At 43.4% G+C, this 16,010-nt stretch overlaps 1 protein-coding gene across 7 annotated transcripts in view; it reads right to left on the bottom strand.

Annotated features, from left to right (window-relative positions):
- Positions 1-693: 693 nt before the first annotated feature.
- LOC143401468 (MHC class I polypeptide-related sequence B-like) overlaps positions 694-16,010 on the bottom strand; it is a 36,205-nt gene continuing 20,888 nt past the window's right edge. For 4 of the 7 annotated variants that reach the window (XM_076858984.1, XM_076858985.1, XM_076858987.1 and 1 more), the window contains exons 3-7: positions 4,593-4,859; positions 4,038-4,349; positions 3,278-3,592; positions 3,076-3,198; positions 694-1,028 (exon numbers count right to left, since the gene is read on the bottom strand). In XM_076858984.1, coding sequence (XP_076715099.1) covers positions 919-1,028; positions 3,076-3,198; positions 3,278-3,592; positions 4,038-4,349; positions 4,593-4,859 — 1,127 coding nt within the window. In that variant the 3' untranslated portion in view covers positions 694-918. The remainder of the gene's footprint in view (positions 1,029-3,075; positions 3,199-3,277; positions 3,593-4,037; positions 4,350-4,592; positions 4,860-16,010) is intronic. The other 3 variants (XM_076858988.1, XM_076858989.1, XM_076858990.1) reach the window with 3 other exon arrangements.

The following is a 16,010-nucleotide window of genomic DNA, read 5'->3' as shown; positions in this document are numbered from 1 at the left end:
TAAAGAAAATTAAAACACTGATCACTTATTTCTGGTCTTCAGAGCTGGTGGACCTCTTGAACAGTAATGTAATAAAAGACGTTGCGCACCACATCAGGTACCAGGGTGCATGTTACTTTGCTCGAACAATAAAACTTTGTCTAATACAGCAGTTACAATTGGAGTCACCACCCAGATAAGTTTACAGCAATCACCATGGTCCCCCACTTTCTGCACAGGCCAAACAGGTGGGCTGAATGGGGTAATTTTTAAGTCATTAATCTCTGCCATCCATCCAGGAGTGCAGTATTATTTGCCTAGGAGGAGGTAGTTCTGGTGGCTTCTGCTTGGTCTTCCTACCACAAAGCACCCACAGAAACCACCCTGGAGACCATGCCTGTTGTTGAGGTGGCTTTTTCTAATTGGAAACTTGGGAGTACCACAGGGTAGGTTTAGGAACTCTGTGTCAAACATGGAGACAAACATGTCATTTTCACAGACCCTTTCATGCTGTCCCTTCCCAGAAGATAAAGTAAAACACTGACCAGATATATGTCATATTTAATAGCATTTAAAAATGTGGAGTGTAAACCTATCCAGATAGGAGGTAAGACAGAGGGTCACAGAGGGCTTGAAGGGCCCTCAACAGTCAAGGAAAGCCAGTATTTCAGGTTTCTTGGGAGGAGACAGAACAAGGACAACTACAAATAAATCTCACTTGTTAAAATATCATAATTTATATAAATTATATGTGAAAACATAATAAAATATTGAGGCTACCTAGTACAGTAGAGCTGTACTGGGCTGTAGTAAGCCCCTCACATATGTTCCCCAGCGCCAACAGTTAGTAAACATGTGGTTCCACATGGTAGAGATGAGGTAACCGAGGCACCAAGAGGGAAAGTGCTGGTCAGTGCAGGGCTGCCCCCTCTGTACTTCCTAGGAAGCCTCAGGAGCTCTCAGCAGAGGCTGACACCCCAGCTGTGTGGATCCAGTGTGGTCACTTGGTGCCCTCTGCTGCTGATCCAGGACTTTTAAGCTCACGAGTTCTGGGGAAGGAGGGAAACGAGTCAGTGTTCACTTGGTCGTAGAATATTGCTCTATGCCATTGGGATCTCTGTCTCCTCAGTTCAAATCAGATTTGGCCCTTCTCTGAGGGAAGTAAATGCCCTGACTTTTTCTCCCTCCCATCCCATTTTCCTGCCCTCATCAGGCTCCTCTGCGTCTCCAGCAGCAGCAGCATCTGTCTATTTCCACCACGGAAGGGAGTGAAAGGGCTGCAGGATTCCAGGTCAAGACAAGGAAATGAAGCCCAGTGCCCCCTCCTCCAGGGATAGTAGTGGCCTCCCAGAGAGAGCGGCTCCTGCTCTTACTACACTGGGCACCAGGCTCACACAAAACCTTTCTCCCCCTTAGTTCCCAGGCCTCCTCCCCTGCAGAAGCAGGTGCTGACCCAGCAGGGCCTGCCCCATCTGCAGCTCAGCATCCCTCTCTCCCTGAGCCAGGAGCTCCTAACTAGAAAGTCCACCAGGAAGCCCAGGGGCACCAGCAGACAGACCCAGCCTGGACAAACACATGTGCCACATGATCTGCTGCTCCCCTGCCTACAACAGCCCATGCAGAGGACACTCAGGATCACTGACCCTCTGCACCTGCCCAGGCTCTCAATCTGCACTTTTGCTTCCTCCTACTGGTGTGGTCTTCCTTTTTCCTGAGGCTTCCCTGGACTCAATACCTCCACTCCATCAAGGACTCACATAGGTCACAACCCTAACAGGCCACATGGGTCTTCTTCCCAAAGCAGATTAGGAGGTTTCCTGAGATCCAGCAGTGTGGATTGTTGGCCCGCCCTCTGCACCCTGGGATTGCCATGGCCATACTCCAGGTCTCCCACCCGGGGCTCTCCTATAGAGTGATCTCCACTTGGGCACTGGTAATTACTGCACATTACCACACGGGCACTGGAGAACTGCTATTCACATCATAGAGCTGAAACTGGGAACATCCTGAGGGTCAACATTTAAAGTAGAAATTTGCGCAAATAAACAACAGGCCTTTCCCACTCTTTTCTTGGGCACAGCCCTAGTGATATTCCAAGCTAACATTTCTGACCAGAGGAAAGTAGAACTAACATTCCCCTTGCTCCCCCTGCTGGAGAGGCCACAGGTGAGAGCAGCAGAGTGCACAGTTGCCTGGCCTACTAGTGGAGTCACCTGGAGGGACCCTGCTGTGGGGCAGTCTGCCCTAGCCTGTGGGGACCAACACCCCTAGGGGCTACCTGGGAAAATTCCTGACATCAGAGAAAATGACCACTTCTGTCCCCAAATGGACTGGTCTCTTTCTCCAGATGGTCAGGTCATCAGCTATTCTCCTGTCCATGTCAACTGCAAGGCCACTAGGAGGAAGAGCTGTGTGGTGGGGACTGGGAAGCCTGAGTGCCCCAGAGGACATATTGAGGAGGCAGCTCCTGAGGGGGGGCGGAGGTGCTGCACACAGAACAAAGGAGGCGCCTGTGCTGCAGAGCCACAGGCCTGCTGTATACGGGCCTCCCAGGGCCTGCACTGGTGGGACTCTGGCAATGTCAGTCTTTTTCTTGTTTGCTCGTGACACCTGGAGAGGCTGGCAGAGAGCAAGGCAGACAGGATGGGACCAGAGATATCACCTCTCATGAGATTCTTCTTCTATTTCTAAGCACCCAAAGATCATGACTCATTTATTCTGTGTCCCCCGGAGGCCATGATAATCTAGCCCACACCAATCAGCCCACCATTCCCAACACAGCCCCATGGACAAGCCAGCAGGGCCTGAGAGAGAGACAAGGACAGAGCAGGAGCCATGGCACCCATGCTGCTCACTCCTCACCCTGCAGCCAGAAGAGGCTACCACTGGACAGTGAAGGAGTTGACAGCCCTGGCTTTGGGCACCACTAAGGGGTGTAGCTGGAGGCATGGCTTCCATCCCCTCACAGATTCACAGACCTCCATCCCCTCTTACAAAGGCTGCTCAACCCCACTGCTCTCTGAGCAGCAGGAGGCATGAGGGGCCCTACATCCCAGACAGGCCCTGCCATCTTCAGCCACTGAATGATTTTCTCACCTGAACACTCTTCAGCTGATGTCCTCCTCTTCTTGCACGAAGGAATACAAGAAAATAATCCCAGAAATAACAGTAGCCACCACCACAAAGGTGGCCATTGGCTCTCCAGCAGCAGTGCAGTCCCTGAAAGCAGGCTTGTTACACTCTGGGTACCCCAGTCTCAAGGCTTCTCCCCTCTCACCACCCATGGTCACTGACTCACCTGGTTGGAAACTCCGGCAGGAATGCCCAGGCTCACCACAGGACACATAGCCAGTGCCGTTGTTCCCTCTGTATCCCACATAGCAGCAGATCCTCTGCTCTTGACCTCTGGGAATCCTAATGGACACCCAAGTCTGGTAGGTCCCATTCCCATAGGGAAAAACACCCCAAGACTGCTGGGTGCCCAGGCTCAGTGGTTTCCCATCCTGAAGGCAGGTCACAGAGATATTCTGCGGATAAAAGCTGAAAGCCCCACATGTCATGTTGATGGTGTCCTCTGGGGCTTCACCATAGGTCACATTCACTGCTGGGGACACTAGAGAAGAAAGAGCAAAGTCAGTCAGGCATGTGACCAAAAGTTGCTCCCCTATAAGGGATGGAACAGGGCTGGTCTTCTCCACTCTTCTGATTCTGGTCAAAAACCTCACTGAACCCAGGCTGTGAAAGTCTGTTCTCATCCTGGGGCCTGTGTCCTCTAACTAGTAGGAGGATGGGCCTCTGGCTTGTGGCCTTCCATTCTCACTCCCACACATTGAAGTTGAGGAGAGGCTGTTTCAGGGACTCCTGGTTTTTGAGATCATTCTAGGCATTCTGGGGAGGTCCAGGGTTGTGGAGCCAGGTTGGACGTCTCTATGATAGCAGGCAGGCAGGCAGATGTGCAGGTGGGTCTCACTAGTGCCTGAGCACATGCACCCTCCTGTCTCTATCTAGTGGTGTGACAGGACAGGAAATACCACAACACACACTAAAAAAAAACTCACATAAGGTCCCCTGGGTAGAGGCTCCAGAGGAGAAGGAGGAGCCCTTCCAGGAGACTACATAGCTCCTGAGTCTTCCACAAAGCTCTCCATGCACGTGGGCCTGGTAATCCTTGCTTTGAAAGCCATCTGCATCCCAGGAATTCTTGACTCCCATAGCCAAGGTTTGAGCTGAGGATGGCTCCACTGTCCAGCTGCGTGTCTCTGGGTGGTAGGAGAGGAAGGGCTCCCCATCATAGTGGAAATTCCAGAAGCCCCTGATGTGGTTGTTCTCTAGAATCTTGCAGCCCCAAGTCTCCTGGAGGAAATGAGACCCTGCCCCCACCCACCAGTCACTTCTCCATCCCCTGGCCCCTCCGCCTCCCTTCCCACCAAGTTGAAATTCCAGCCCACAGAAGACCCCAAACTAACTCTCCTCAGTGTCCCATGTGCTGAGCTTCAGGGAGCCCATTGCTTGCCCTCCCCAGTCAACTGCAGTGAGAAGACACAGGTCCCGGCTCTTTGCCACCAGTCTCCCAGGAGAAAGCTCATGTCACCCTTGCTCCCACTCCCACTCACCTCCTTTCTGCTCCTGCTGGGCATTGATTTGTGCCAGGGTTGCTTTTAGATTCTCGTTGCGTTCTACCACGTCCTGGATCTCTGTGTTCCAGCTCTCAGTTCCCAAGGGGTTTTTTGCCCATGGCCCCTGGGGCTTTGTATTTTCTTTATTGTCACTATCATAGTGAAGGACGAGCTGATGGTCCCAATAACCATCAGCAAAGGACCTTGATTGCACTAATCCACCTTGGGACCTCACTGTGAGGTTATAGTGAAGACTGTGGGTCCCTGTGGAAGAGGAAGCAACAGATGACCCTTCTACCTGTGAACAAGTGCTCATCAATGCTCACCACAAAGGCTCTGCTGTCCTGAGCACCTGAGGAGGCAGCAAATACACACAGACAAAGGGACAGAAGAAAGGTTCCCAATACAATGCAGAAGGAAAGTAAAGAGGAAGGAGAGGGGAAGTGAGGGATGGAGAAAGGGGAAATGGAGAGGGGCAGGCATGTAGGTCAGGGCCCAAGATAAGGCCACAGACTTTTTAAGATAGGGAATATTTGAAAGGAAAGACTGGAGCTGGGCACTGTGGCACACGACTGTAATGCCAGTGGCTTGGGAGGCTGAGGCAGGAGAATTGCAAGTTCAAAGCCAGCCTTAGAAAAGTGAGGCAGTAAGCAACACAGTGAGATCCTGTCTCTAATTAAAACACACAAAAAAGTCTGAGGACATGGCTCAGTGGTGGAATGCCCCTGAGTTCAATCCCTGGTATCAAAAAAAAAAAAAAAAATGGAGAGGTTGGCCTGCAAGGCAAAGAGGAGTAGCAGGTCAAGAGGTATGTGGAAAGGCAGGTGCCCAGAGGGGTGTGCTGCCTCTGCACAGACTTCTCATAGATAAGGTGGGGCAGGCAGGGAAGGCAGTGGGAGTGAGGATTGTGACCCCAAAAGTGTTGAGTGCTGTTGTACCCTAAAGGAATGTGAAACAATGGGCTGGGTCCAAATAAAAGATCAGCATCTTGAAGCCAAAGATTGGGGAGATCCAGCTAGCATCTGCTGGAACTACACAGGTGGCAGGGTTTCCAAAGAACTGATACATCTTTTCAATAGATGGTGCTGGAAAAAATGGATTTCCAAATGTAAACAACAAATTTGGACCCTTTACTTACTCACATACAGATATTTACTCAGAACTGGGGATGTAGCTCAATGATAGAGTGCTTGCCTAGCATGTGCAAGTGCCTGGGTTCAATACTTAAGAGTGTATGAGTGTGTACACACACATACACACACACACACACAAACTCAAAATGAAAAGTAAACTATAAAACCAAATAGTCTTAGAAGAAAACACATTGGCAACTGGACGTGGTGATGCATGCCTATAATTCTAGCCACTCAGGAAACTAAGGCAGATGAATGCTAGTTCCAGGCCAAACTGGCACCTTAGTGAGACCTTGTCTCAAAATAAGATATTGAAAAGGCCTGGGGGTAGCTCAGAGGTAGATGGCTTACTGGCATGTGAGAGATCCTGGGTTCAACTCTCACTTTCAAATATATATATATATATATATATATATATATATATATATATATATACACACACATACATACATACACATACATACATACACACACACATACATTTCATATATATATATATATATATATATATATATATATATATATATATATACACATACATATACACACACACAAACACACACATAATGGAAAATGTGTTTGCAATAATCTTCACAACAAAGGATTTGATCACATTTTCAATGATATGACACAAAAATCACAGACACTATAGAAAAATAATTAATAAATTGGACTCATCCAAATTAAAAACATAAAAACTTCAATATATCAAAGGATATGCACAGAAATGATGACCTGCAGGATGGGAAAAGATATTTGCAAGTCACATATCTAATAAGAGGTGAACATTTAGAACATATGAAGAACTCCCGGTCTTAGATTAGCTCAGTTGTGGGGCACTTGACTAGCCATGTGCAATGTCTGAGATTGATCCCAGCTCCACATACAAGCAAACAAAAAAGAATCTCAACAACTCAACCATATAAAATCTTTCAACCTATTCAGAACTGGAAAAGGCCAGTTCCCTAAGGGGTTATACAAATAGCCAATGAGCACTTGAAGAGATGCTCAACATTAGCAGTCATTAGGGAAATGAAAATAAAAGCACAATAAGATTCCACTTTGGACCCATGAGGATGGCTACTGCTTAGAAAAAAAGAATGCAGAACAAACAAGTTCCTAAGTACATAGAAAACCGCAGCACGGGTGCACTGCTTCCTATATATACAATGGAGCAGCTGTTATAAAAATTGGATGGTGGTTCCTCCAAATGCTCAAAGGATACTTTCCAAATGATCCAGTAATTCTATTTCTGGATATAAACACAAAAGTAGTGAAGGCAGGTAAGTGCAGAGATATTTGTAGGTATAAATTCATAGCAGCAATGTTTCCAAATGCCAAAAGATAGAAGTAACCCCAGTATCTATCAACTGAGGAGCATCTAATCAAAATATGGCTTTTTTGCAAAATTGATATTATTCAGCATTAAAAACAAAGGACATTCTGACAATTGCTACACCACGGATGATCATGAGGACATTATGCTAAGTGAAGAAGACAGTCATGAAAGGACAAATTCTGAATGACTGCACTTTGGGAGCCAAATTCATAGAGACAGAATGTAGAATGCTGCAGAAAGATGACAGGGACTGGGGTGGGGAGGATGGATCCTTACTGTTTAATGGGTACAGAGTTTCAGTTTCCACAAAAATGTGAACACATTAAATGCCACTGAATTGTACACTTAAAATGGTTCAAATTTTAAACTGTACACTATGTCTATTTTACCACAGTTAAACACCAAACAGAAATCAGGGCAGTGTACTACAGATTGATGTAGAATCAGAAAGAAGAAAGAGGTGTAGGCCTGAACAGAGAGAATCAAGGCAGGTGGACAAGTTGCACAACCTGGGGGAGGCCCTTCAGAATGGGAGGGGGTGGTGGGAGCTGGTCACACCCCAAAAAAGCACCAGGTTAGAAAATCACTACAGGTGGTTGAGGGGTTGCTCAGTGGGGGAGGGCATGGTTGAGGCCTTAGGTCCAATGACCAGAACAAAGAAATGAATAACCAAATGAAAAACACTCCAGGCGGAAGCTGGTGCTGGGAGAGGACAGAGTAAGGGAACAGCAGGAACAACTGAGTAAGCAAAACACAGATTTTGGATGCATGGTGAAGGGAGCCAAAGTCCTCTGAGGTAAAGGAACCAGAAGAAGGGGGAAGGTCAAGAGGTAGGTGGACCAAGAGCCTTCTTCTGGTATGATGGGGAGGGGAGATAAGAAGGGCAAAGAGATTAGTGGTCTGGGCAAGGAATGAGCTGGAGTATGCAGGGTGAACATGGCATACAGGTGACCCTAGGAGAACTTGGGTTAGGGTGAGGACAGGGGTGTTGTTTTGGATGAAGGCAGATGAGAGTGGCTGTAGTGATTGCAAAGTTCCCACCAGAGGGGGCTTGTGACAGATGGAAGTTGGTGAGGGCTCAGGGTAGCTCAGCAGGCAGTGTGTGCAGGAAAAGGTCCCACAGTGGAGAGATACAGAGGGACCAGGGAAAGAGAGTAGGGTGGAGTATGGAAGCCTTGAAAGGGTGAGGGTTTAGATGAAAGCAGTCTAAGGTCCATCAAGAAGGAGATGCCTACACTATAGGGGGAAAGAGGATGCAGGGCTGAGAAGAGCAGGGAGGTCAAGGTAAGCTCTGCACTGTGCTAAAGGCCAATGTCAGCACCAAGATTCCTCCGGGGGATGACTCGGAGCAGTGGGGATGAAGAGAAGACCCAAGGACAGAAGGCTCCACCAGAAACTTAGGGTCATCAGGCTGGGAGTGTAGCTCAGTGGCAGAGCACTTGCCTGGCATGCTTGAGGTCATGGGTTTAATCCCAGCACCACAAAAATGAAAAAAGGAAAATAAAAGAGCAAAAAAGTTAGGTTTCTCAAAATTCTAATTTCATTCCACATAGAAATGGAAAAATTTTTTTCTAAAATTCATAGGGAACCATAAAAGACCCAGTTATGGTTTAGATAGGAGGTGTCTCCCAAAAGCTCATATGTGAGATAATGCAAGAAAGTTTAGAGGTGAGATGATTGTGTTATGAGAGTCTTAACATAATCGGTGTATTAATTCCCAGAAGGTGTTAACAGGGTGGTAACTGAGGCAGGTAGAGTGCCACTGGTGGAGGTGGGTCATTGGGAACATTTATCCTTGTTGGGTGGAGCTCACTCTCTCTGCTCCCTGGTACCGTGTCCTGAGCTGCTTTCCTTTACCTCAGTCAGCTGCCATGATATCCTGCCTTTCCTCGGGCCTGGTGGAATGGAGCCAGCAATCTATGGAGGAGACCTCTGAAACCATGAGCTCAAAATAAATCTTTCCTCTTCTAAAATTGTTCTGCAGGTCTTTTGTTCACAGCAGCAAAAAGTAGCTAACTAAAAGAGACCCCCCAAAAAACAATGCAATATAGACCAAAAAGGACAATGCCAGATTTCAGCATAGATTACAGAACTACAGTAAATAAAACAGCATGGTATCAGCATCAAAACAAATGGTATGACCAATAGAAGAGAACTCAGAAATAAACTCACACATGTATAGTGCATGGATTTTTGACAAAGGTGTCGAGTATTCAATATGGGAGATGGGTATCTCAAAAAAAAAAAACTGTTGAGAAAATGAGGTATTCACAAACATAAGAATGGGAATAGATCCTTATGTCAGCCCTTATATAAGAATAAAACTCAAAATGCATTGAAGATTTAAATGTAAGACCTGAAGCAGTGGATGATAGAGCTGGCCCATAGTTCCAGTTACCCGAGAGATTGATGCAAGAAGAGCACATGAGTTCAAGACCAACCTGAGCAGAAGAGCAACAAACCTTCCAAAAAAAATCCTACTTGAAACTATGAAATTGACAGAAGAAAACATAGGAGCAAAGTCCCTGACATGGGTCAGGACAGAACTTTCTCAGCTACGATCCTCAAAGCACAGGCCACCAGAGCAAAAATAGAACAATTGGATAGCTTTCAACTAAAATTCTTTTTCAGAGCACAGAAAACGAGGGTGAAGAGACAACTCACACATTGGGAGAGTATTTACAAATTGTACTTCAAACAAGGCGTGACTATCCAAAATATACAAGGAATTCAAACTTCCCAATAACAAACTAAATGACCCAACAAAATATGGCCAAAGAAGAGACATTCAACATGGTGTATTAGAGGCTGTTCTGCATTTCCAGTTGCTCTGTGGTTTGGGATTCAAGCAGTAGGAGTACTGCTTCTCAGGTGAGGTGGGTGAAAGAGGAAATTCACTGAAATTCAAAGGACAGTCAGAGGCTCTTAGAGGCTTAGAAATTCAAGTGCATTAAACATAGTAGGAGACATACATTGAAACTAAGCTGGTTGTTAGGTGGCGCTAGTTCACCACAGAGGAGAGGGGTGACAAAAAAACACAGAGAAAAGCACATTTGGCACAGAAAAATATGGAGATCAGAAAAGCTTATGTATTCAGCTGATCCAGAGGTTTGCAAGGTGAACGGGTATTTGAAAAGAGCTCTGTGTTTCTCAACTGGCAAGCTGACAGCTCAGGTGGCAATCATTTTGTGGAGGCCATGCTTCAGCTTGCTGCTGCCAGAGCCCAGGAGATCCTAACAATATCATCATAAGGTCCAGAAAAGCACCTATAGTGTGGCCCAGATTGCACCTAAAACAATTAGTGAAACAGGCATAGACAGTACTTTGCTCAGGGGGACTAAAGTCAGAGAAAAGTGCAACTCACTGTTCCATTGAGTCTGGTGGCTCACATAACCTCCCTGAAAGGGTTGGGAATCTGAACAGGAGGCTGCTTCTCAGTGAGGGGGGATGAGCACACTCAGGGACTAATCCTGGGAAGGCCATATTTGTGGGCAGCTGAGTGTGTGAGACCTGTGTAGGGTTGGCTCTCCTGCCCCACAAGTAGAGGTCTTGGGAAGCTCCAGAGATCCAGACTCCCAGCAGAGATCTGCATCTTCCTGACCATAGAAGTGTGTTGATCTAATCTCTCCAGAGCAGATACCATCCAACCAAGTTCCCAAGGCCTGAACAGACCCAAGCCACAGCCACCAGCTCTCCCCAGTTGGAACTCTGTAGCAGCCTCACCCTGGGAGTGCATCAGTCTGGTCTGTTGGAGAAAACTCCAGTCAACAGTCCTTCCCATTCCATCACCCCTTACACTGGGAAGAAGCTGAGCTATTTCAATAAGCTTCAGTTTTAGACCACTCCTCCTGGCAATTTTGTGAGCAATAGAAAAAGAGGAAGGGGTTAATAACTCCCAGAGCTTAGTCTCTTTCTTCGTACAGCTGAAGAAGAAATGGAAAGTGGGACAGTTGGACAAAGCCAGTGACCATCATCCTCGTTAGCAGTTTGACTACCTCAGTAGAGAAATTCTTTTCTTTTTCTTTCTTTCTTTGTTATTGATAGAGAATGGGGGTACTGGGAATTGAATGCAGGGACAGTCAACCACTGAGCCACATTCCCAGCCTTATTTTGTATTTTATGTAGAGACAAGGTCTCACTGATCTGCTTAGGGCCCCACTTGCTGAAGCTGGCTTTGAACTCACGAACTTACTGCCCCAGCTTCCCAAGCCAATGGGATTACAGTTGTGCACCACACTGTCTGTCTAATTTTTCATTAAGAACTATTTTTTTGGTGGTCTTGATGTGCTGATTATTTCATGAATGCATATACCCATTAATATTTGTTTCCTTTTGTCTCATATTAGCATTTTTTAAATGGTAGTTATTTTCTCTTATCTTTTGGGTGATAGGGTAGTTTTTATTTAGGTATTATTTTGTTTTTGTTTGTTTATGCCTCTTGTTTCTCTTTTTCTCCTCTCTTCTCTCAATAACAGCCAAATTCTCCTGTTCTCTCTCTCCCTGTACTTTATTCCCATTTATTTTACTCATTCTTCTTTACAGCCATCACCTGCTACATCTCTTCTATATTTCCTCTGTTAACATTTTGAACATTCTAAACTTTCCTTTACTATCCTATCACATTTTCTTCTCTCTTATTGAACAATATTTTCACCATTTTGTAAAATACCTAATTTATACAACTCCTGCTCACAACATTCATGCTGTTGCAATGATTAGTTCTGTGGCTGGCATAGTTGAAACCTGTTGTTTATTTTAATGCCAGAACTAGTTCATGAATATGTGTATTATTGTTGTTGTAAATTCCTGACCTAACTATTCCTGATTTTGTGGTAATTAGTGTTGTATATGTGCACCATGTATTGATTTTAATGCTGTATATTGTTTGTTTCAGTTGTTGAGATTTTTGGTTTCCTTTTTCTGTGAAGTCCTGGGAATCTACAGGGATACCACCATTCACAGAATAGACACTCTATTACTGAAATAAACCCATCCAAGAAACAGCATATCTTAAGCTGGGCACACCTCTAATCCCAGCTTGGGAGGCTGAGGAAGGAGGATCGTAAGTTCAAAGACAGCCTCAGCAAAAGTGAGGCACAAAGCAACTCAATTGAGACCCTGTCTCTCAATAAAATACAAAAAAGGGCTGGGGATGTGTCTCAGTGGCTGAGTGCTCCTAGGTTCAATCCCCTGGTACCAAAACAAAACAAAACAAAAAAACAAAAACAAGAAATAGTGTATCTTGCTACACATACAAATTAATCACACTAACTTCAGCAATATCTAGCCCAAATAAGAGAAGAGAAAAGAATCCAACTAAACATCAGATGCTATATGGGAATGATTCAGGGGGCCCTTGGTTCCCACTCCTGGGCATCCACTCCTACAGCAAAAAGAGAGTGAAAACAAAGTCTGTGGGTACCATCCTGCTGAGGGTTCTCAAATTAGAGTGCTCTAGGCCACTGTGGCAAGAAAAGGTTGTGCCCTAAAAAGGCCCAAACATAAGAGCAAAAGAGAATTCATCTCAAAAGATGCATAAAACCCAACAGAGGAACACAAGAACTACAAAAACTCAAGCTAACACAACACCTAAATTCATAGTTCTCCAGAAAATGACTCTAAGGATATTTGAGTGAATGAAATATCAGAATAAGAATTCAGAGGAATGATTATTAAAATAATCAAAGAATTTCTAGACAATACACACACAAAAAACAGAAGAAATTCAGGAAGTCACTGAAGGGTAGAAGGAGAAGTTCAATAAGGATTTAAGAGATATTGAAAAAGAACCAAGAGAAATCTTAGAAATGAAAAAAAAAATAAGTCAAATACAATCTTCAGTTGAAAGTCTTTCTAGTAGAGTAGTCCATGCTGAAGACAGAATCTCAGAGTTTGAGGTCCAAGTGGCAGGCCTTGTACATTCAGACAATAATAACAAGAATAAGTAATGTGACCAGAATATATAAACTCTGGGACAACATTGAGAGGCAAATTTAAGAATCCTTGGAATTGAAGAGGGTTATGAGAGGCAGGCTAATGGTATGGATAATGTCTTCAGAGAAATAACAGAAAAATTTCCAAAACATGAGAATAAGAGGACATCTAGTACAGGAGGCAATGAAAACTCCAAACAGACAACATCAAAAAGGAACCTCTACAGAACACATAATAATTAAAATGCCTAACATACAGAGCAAGGATAAAATGGTAAAAGCCTCTGGGAAAAATGTCACATCACATTTAAAGGCAAGTCTATCAGAATTACATCTGATTTCTTAGCTCAAACACTAAAATCCAGGAAGGCTTTGAATGATGTGCTCCAAGCTCTGAAAGAAAATAACTGTCAGCCAAGATGGCTATATACAGCAAAGCTCTCCTTCTGAATCTAAGTGGGAATAAAAATGTTCCAAGGTAAGAAGAAACAAAAAGAATTCATGGGTACTCAGATGGTACTATAGAAGATGCTTAAACCAATAATTCATATAGAAGAAATATCAGCATAATATAAAAACCAACTCCAAAGTTCACAAATGGATAAGTCTCGTTTGAAGAGTTGCCAAGCAAATGAAAATAGGACAAATTAAACATTAGAAATAAATCAAAATGGCAGGCGTTAACAGATATCTCTCTGTATAACATCAAATGTAAATGGTCTCGCCTCACCAATTAAAAAACATAGGCTTGCAGAATAGATTAAAAAAACAAGACCCAACTACATGTTGTTGTAAGAGGATTACCATACAAAGACAGCCACAGGCTGAAAGTGAAAGGATGGAAAAGGATATACCATGCCAATGGAGCCCCCACAAAAAAAGCATAAGTTTATAATCTCACACTCAACACCCAGACCTCAAACCAAAATTAATCAGAAGAGATAAAGGTCACTTCATAGTGGTAAAGAGATCAATTCAAAAAGAAAAAATAACTATCATAATATTTAGAACCCTAAAGATGGTGCCCCTAATTATACAAAATAGTCACTACACACATGACTCAGGCCCCAGTACAGTAATACTTGTTGATTTCAACACACCTCTCACCAATAGGTATGTCATCTAAACCTAAGTTTGTAAAGACTCATTGAACAAAAAAAAAAAAAAATATATATATATATATATATAAAATCAAATGGACTTAACAGACTTCTAGAGAATCTATAAAAACACGTGGAGATTAACCAATATACTTTTGATGATTAATGGGTGCTAGGAGAAATTATTTGGTACGGGTTGCTTTGTCACCTAATATATGGTCTGTTTGTGAGATTGAAAATCCCCTAGCCAAACAATCAAAACAAAAAGAGAGAAGACCCAAATTAATCAAACTGTAAATGAAAAAGGAGAAATCATTACAGATAACACAGAAATCCAGAGGATTATTAGGATCAGTTTTGAAAACTTATACTCTAATACATTGGAAAATGAGAAAGAAATTGATAGGTTTTGACTATTTTAGGGGGGCAGTGGGTGGAGGGTATAGTCCTGGAAATTGTACTGAGGGCCTTGTATGTAGGAGACAAGCACTCTACCAGAATGTTAAAGGAGAATGCACACCAATGCTCCTCAAATTGTTCCAAAAATAGAGTGAGAATGAATACTTCAAATTCATTCTATGAGCCAGTATCACCATCAGACCAAAACCAATATCACTATGGATCAATATCTCTGATGAACTTAGATGCAAAAATTCTTTTAAAATATTAGCAAATTATATTCACCAACATAATGATAACATAATAAGATGATTGTACATCACAACAAAGATGGATTTATTGAAGTGATGCAAGATGGATTAGTATTCGCAAATCAATACATGCAATATACCACATAAGTAGAACTAAGGACAAAAATCACATACTCATCTCAATAGATGCAAAGAAAGCCTTCAACAAAACTTGACACCCATTCATGATAAAGAAAATGAGAAAAGTAGGCACAAAAGGAATTTACTTCAATATCATAAAGGCTCCATACAACAAATCCAAAGCCAACATCATAGTGAATGGGGGAAAACTGAAAGCATTTCCATGAAAATCTAGAACAAGTAAAGGATGTCTACACTCATCACTCAGATTCAATGTACTACTAGAAATTCTAGATAGAGCAAATAGGCAAGAGAATAAAATCAAAGGTATAAAAATAGGAAAAGAAGAAGTCGAATTATCAATGATAATTTGTTTCAAATTAAACAACAATAGTAGAATACACTTTCTTCTCAGCTATTTATACATCTTTCTCACAAACAGAAATTAGGGCTGAGGATGGAGCTCAGGGACATAGGGATTGCCTAGCAGACACAGACCCTGAGATTAGTACCTACTATATTTATTTTAAAAAGGGGGGAACCCTAAAAACCAGGAAATTGTGTCATTCATGACAATATAGATAAACCTGAGGGCATTAGTGAGAATAAAACAGATACATAAATGATCTCACTTTTATGTAGAAACTGGAGCAAGCAGAAGGAATGCTGGATAGGACCAGTGGAGAGTAGCTAGAAGAGGGGAGACACTGGTCAAAAGGTACAAAATTTCAAGATGGAATGGCTTCTGTGTCATTCTATAGCACAGCAAGATAACTACATTACATAATAATATAGTGTATGTTGCAAAATAGCTAAATGAGAGGATTTTGAATGATCTGATCACAAGGAAATGATAAATATTTGAGCTGATCAATATGCTAATCATTTTGATTTGATCATTATAAAATGTGTACATGTTTCAAAACATCACAATTATATACAACTATGTGTTAACAAAAATAAATAAACAGTTAACAAAAATCTTAAAAAAAAAAAAAAAAAAAAGCTAAGTTTGGGCCTGGGAAGGGTCAGTAGAGTAGTGTTGTCTACAGCAGCATTGGGTACAGCTCCTTGTAGGCAATGACTCAGGGAAGGAGGAAGGACCTGCAGTGAGGAGGGAGGTGAGATAGGGGCAGACTT

The sequence above is a fragment of the Callospermophilus lateralis genome, chromosome 6 (genome assembly GCF_048772815.1).
Source record: "Callospermophilus lateralis isolate mCalLat2 chromosome 6, mCalLat2.hap1, whole genome shotgun sequence".
Lineage (NCBI taxonomy): Eukaryota > Metazoa > Chordata > Mammalia > Rodentia > Sciuridae > Callospermophilus > Callospermophilus lateralis.
Note: the sequence above shows the minus strand (reverse complement) of the source record. Positions and strands in the feature narration are given on the sequence as shown.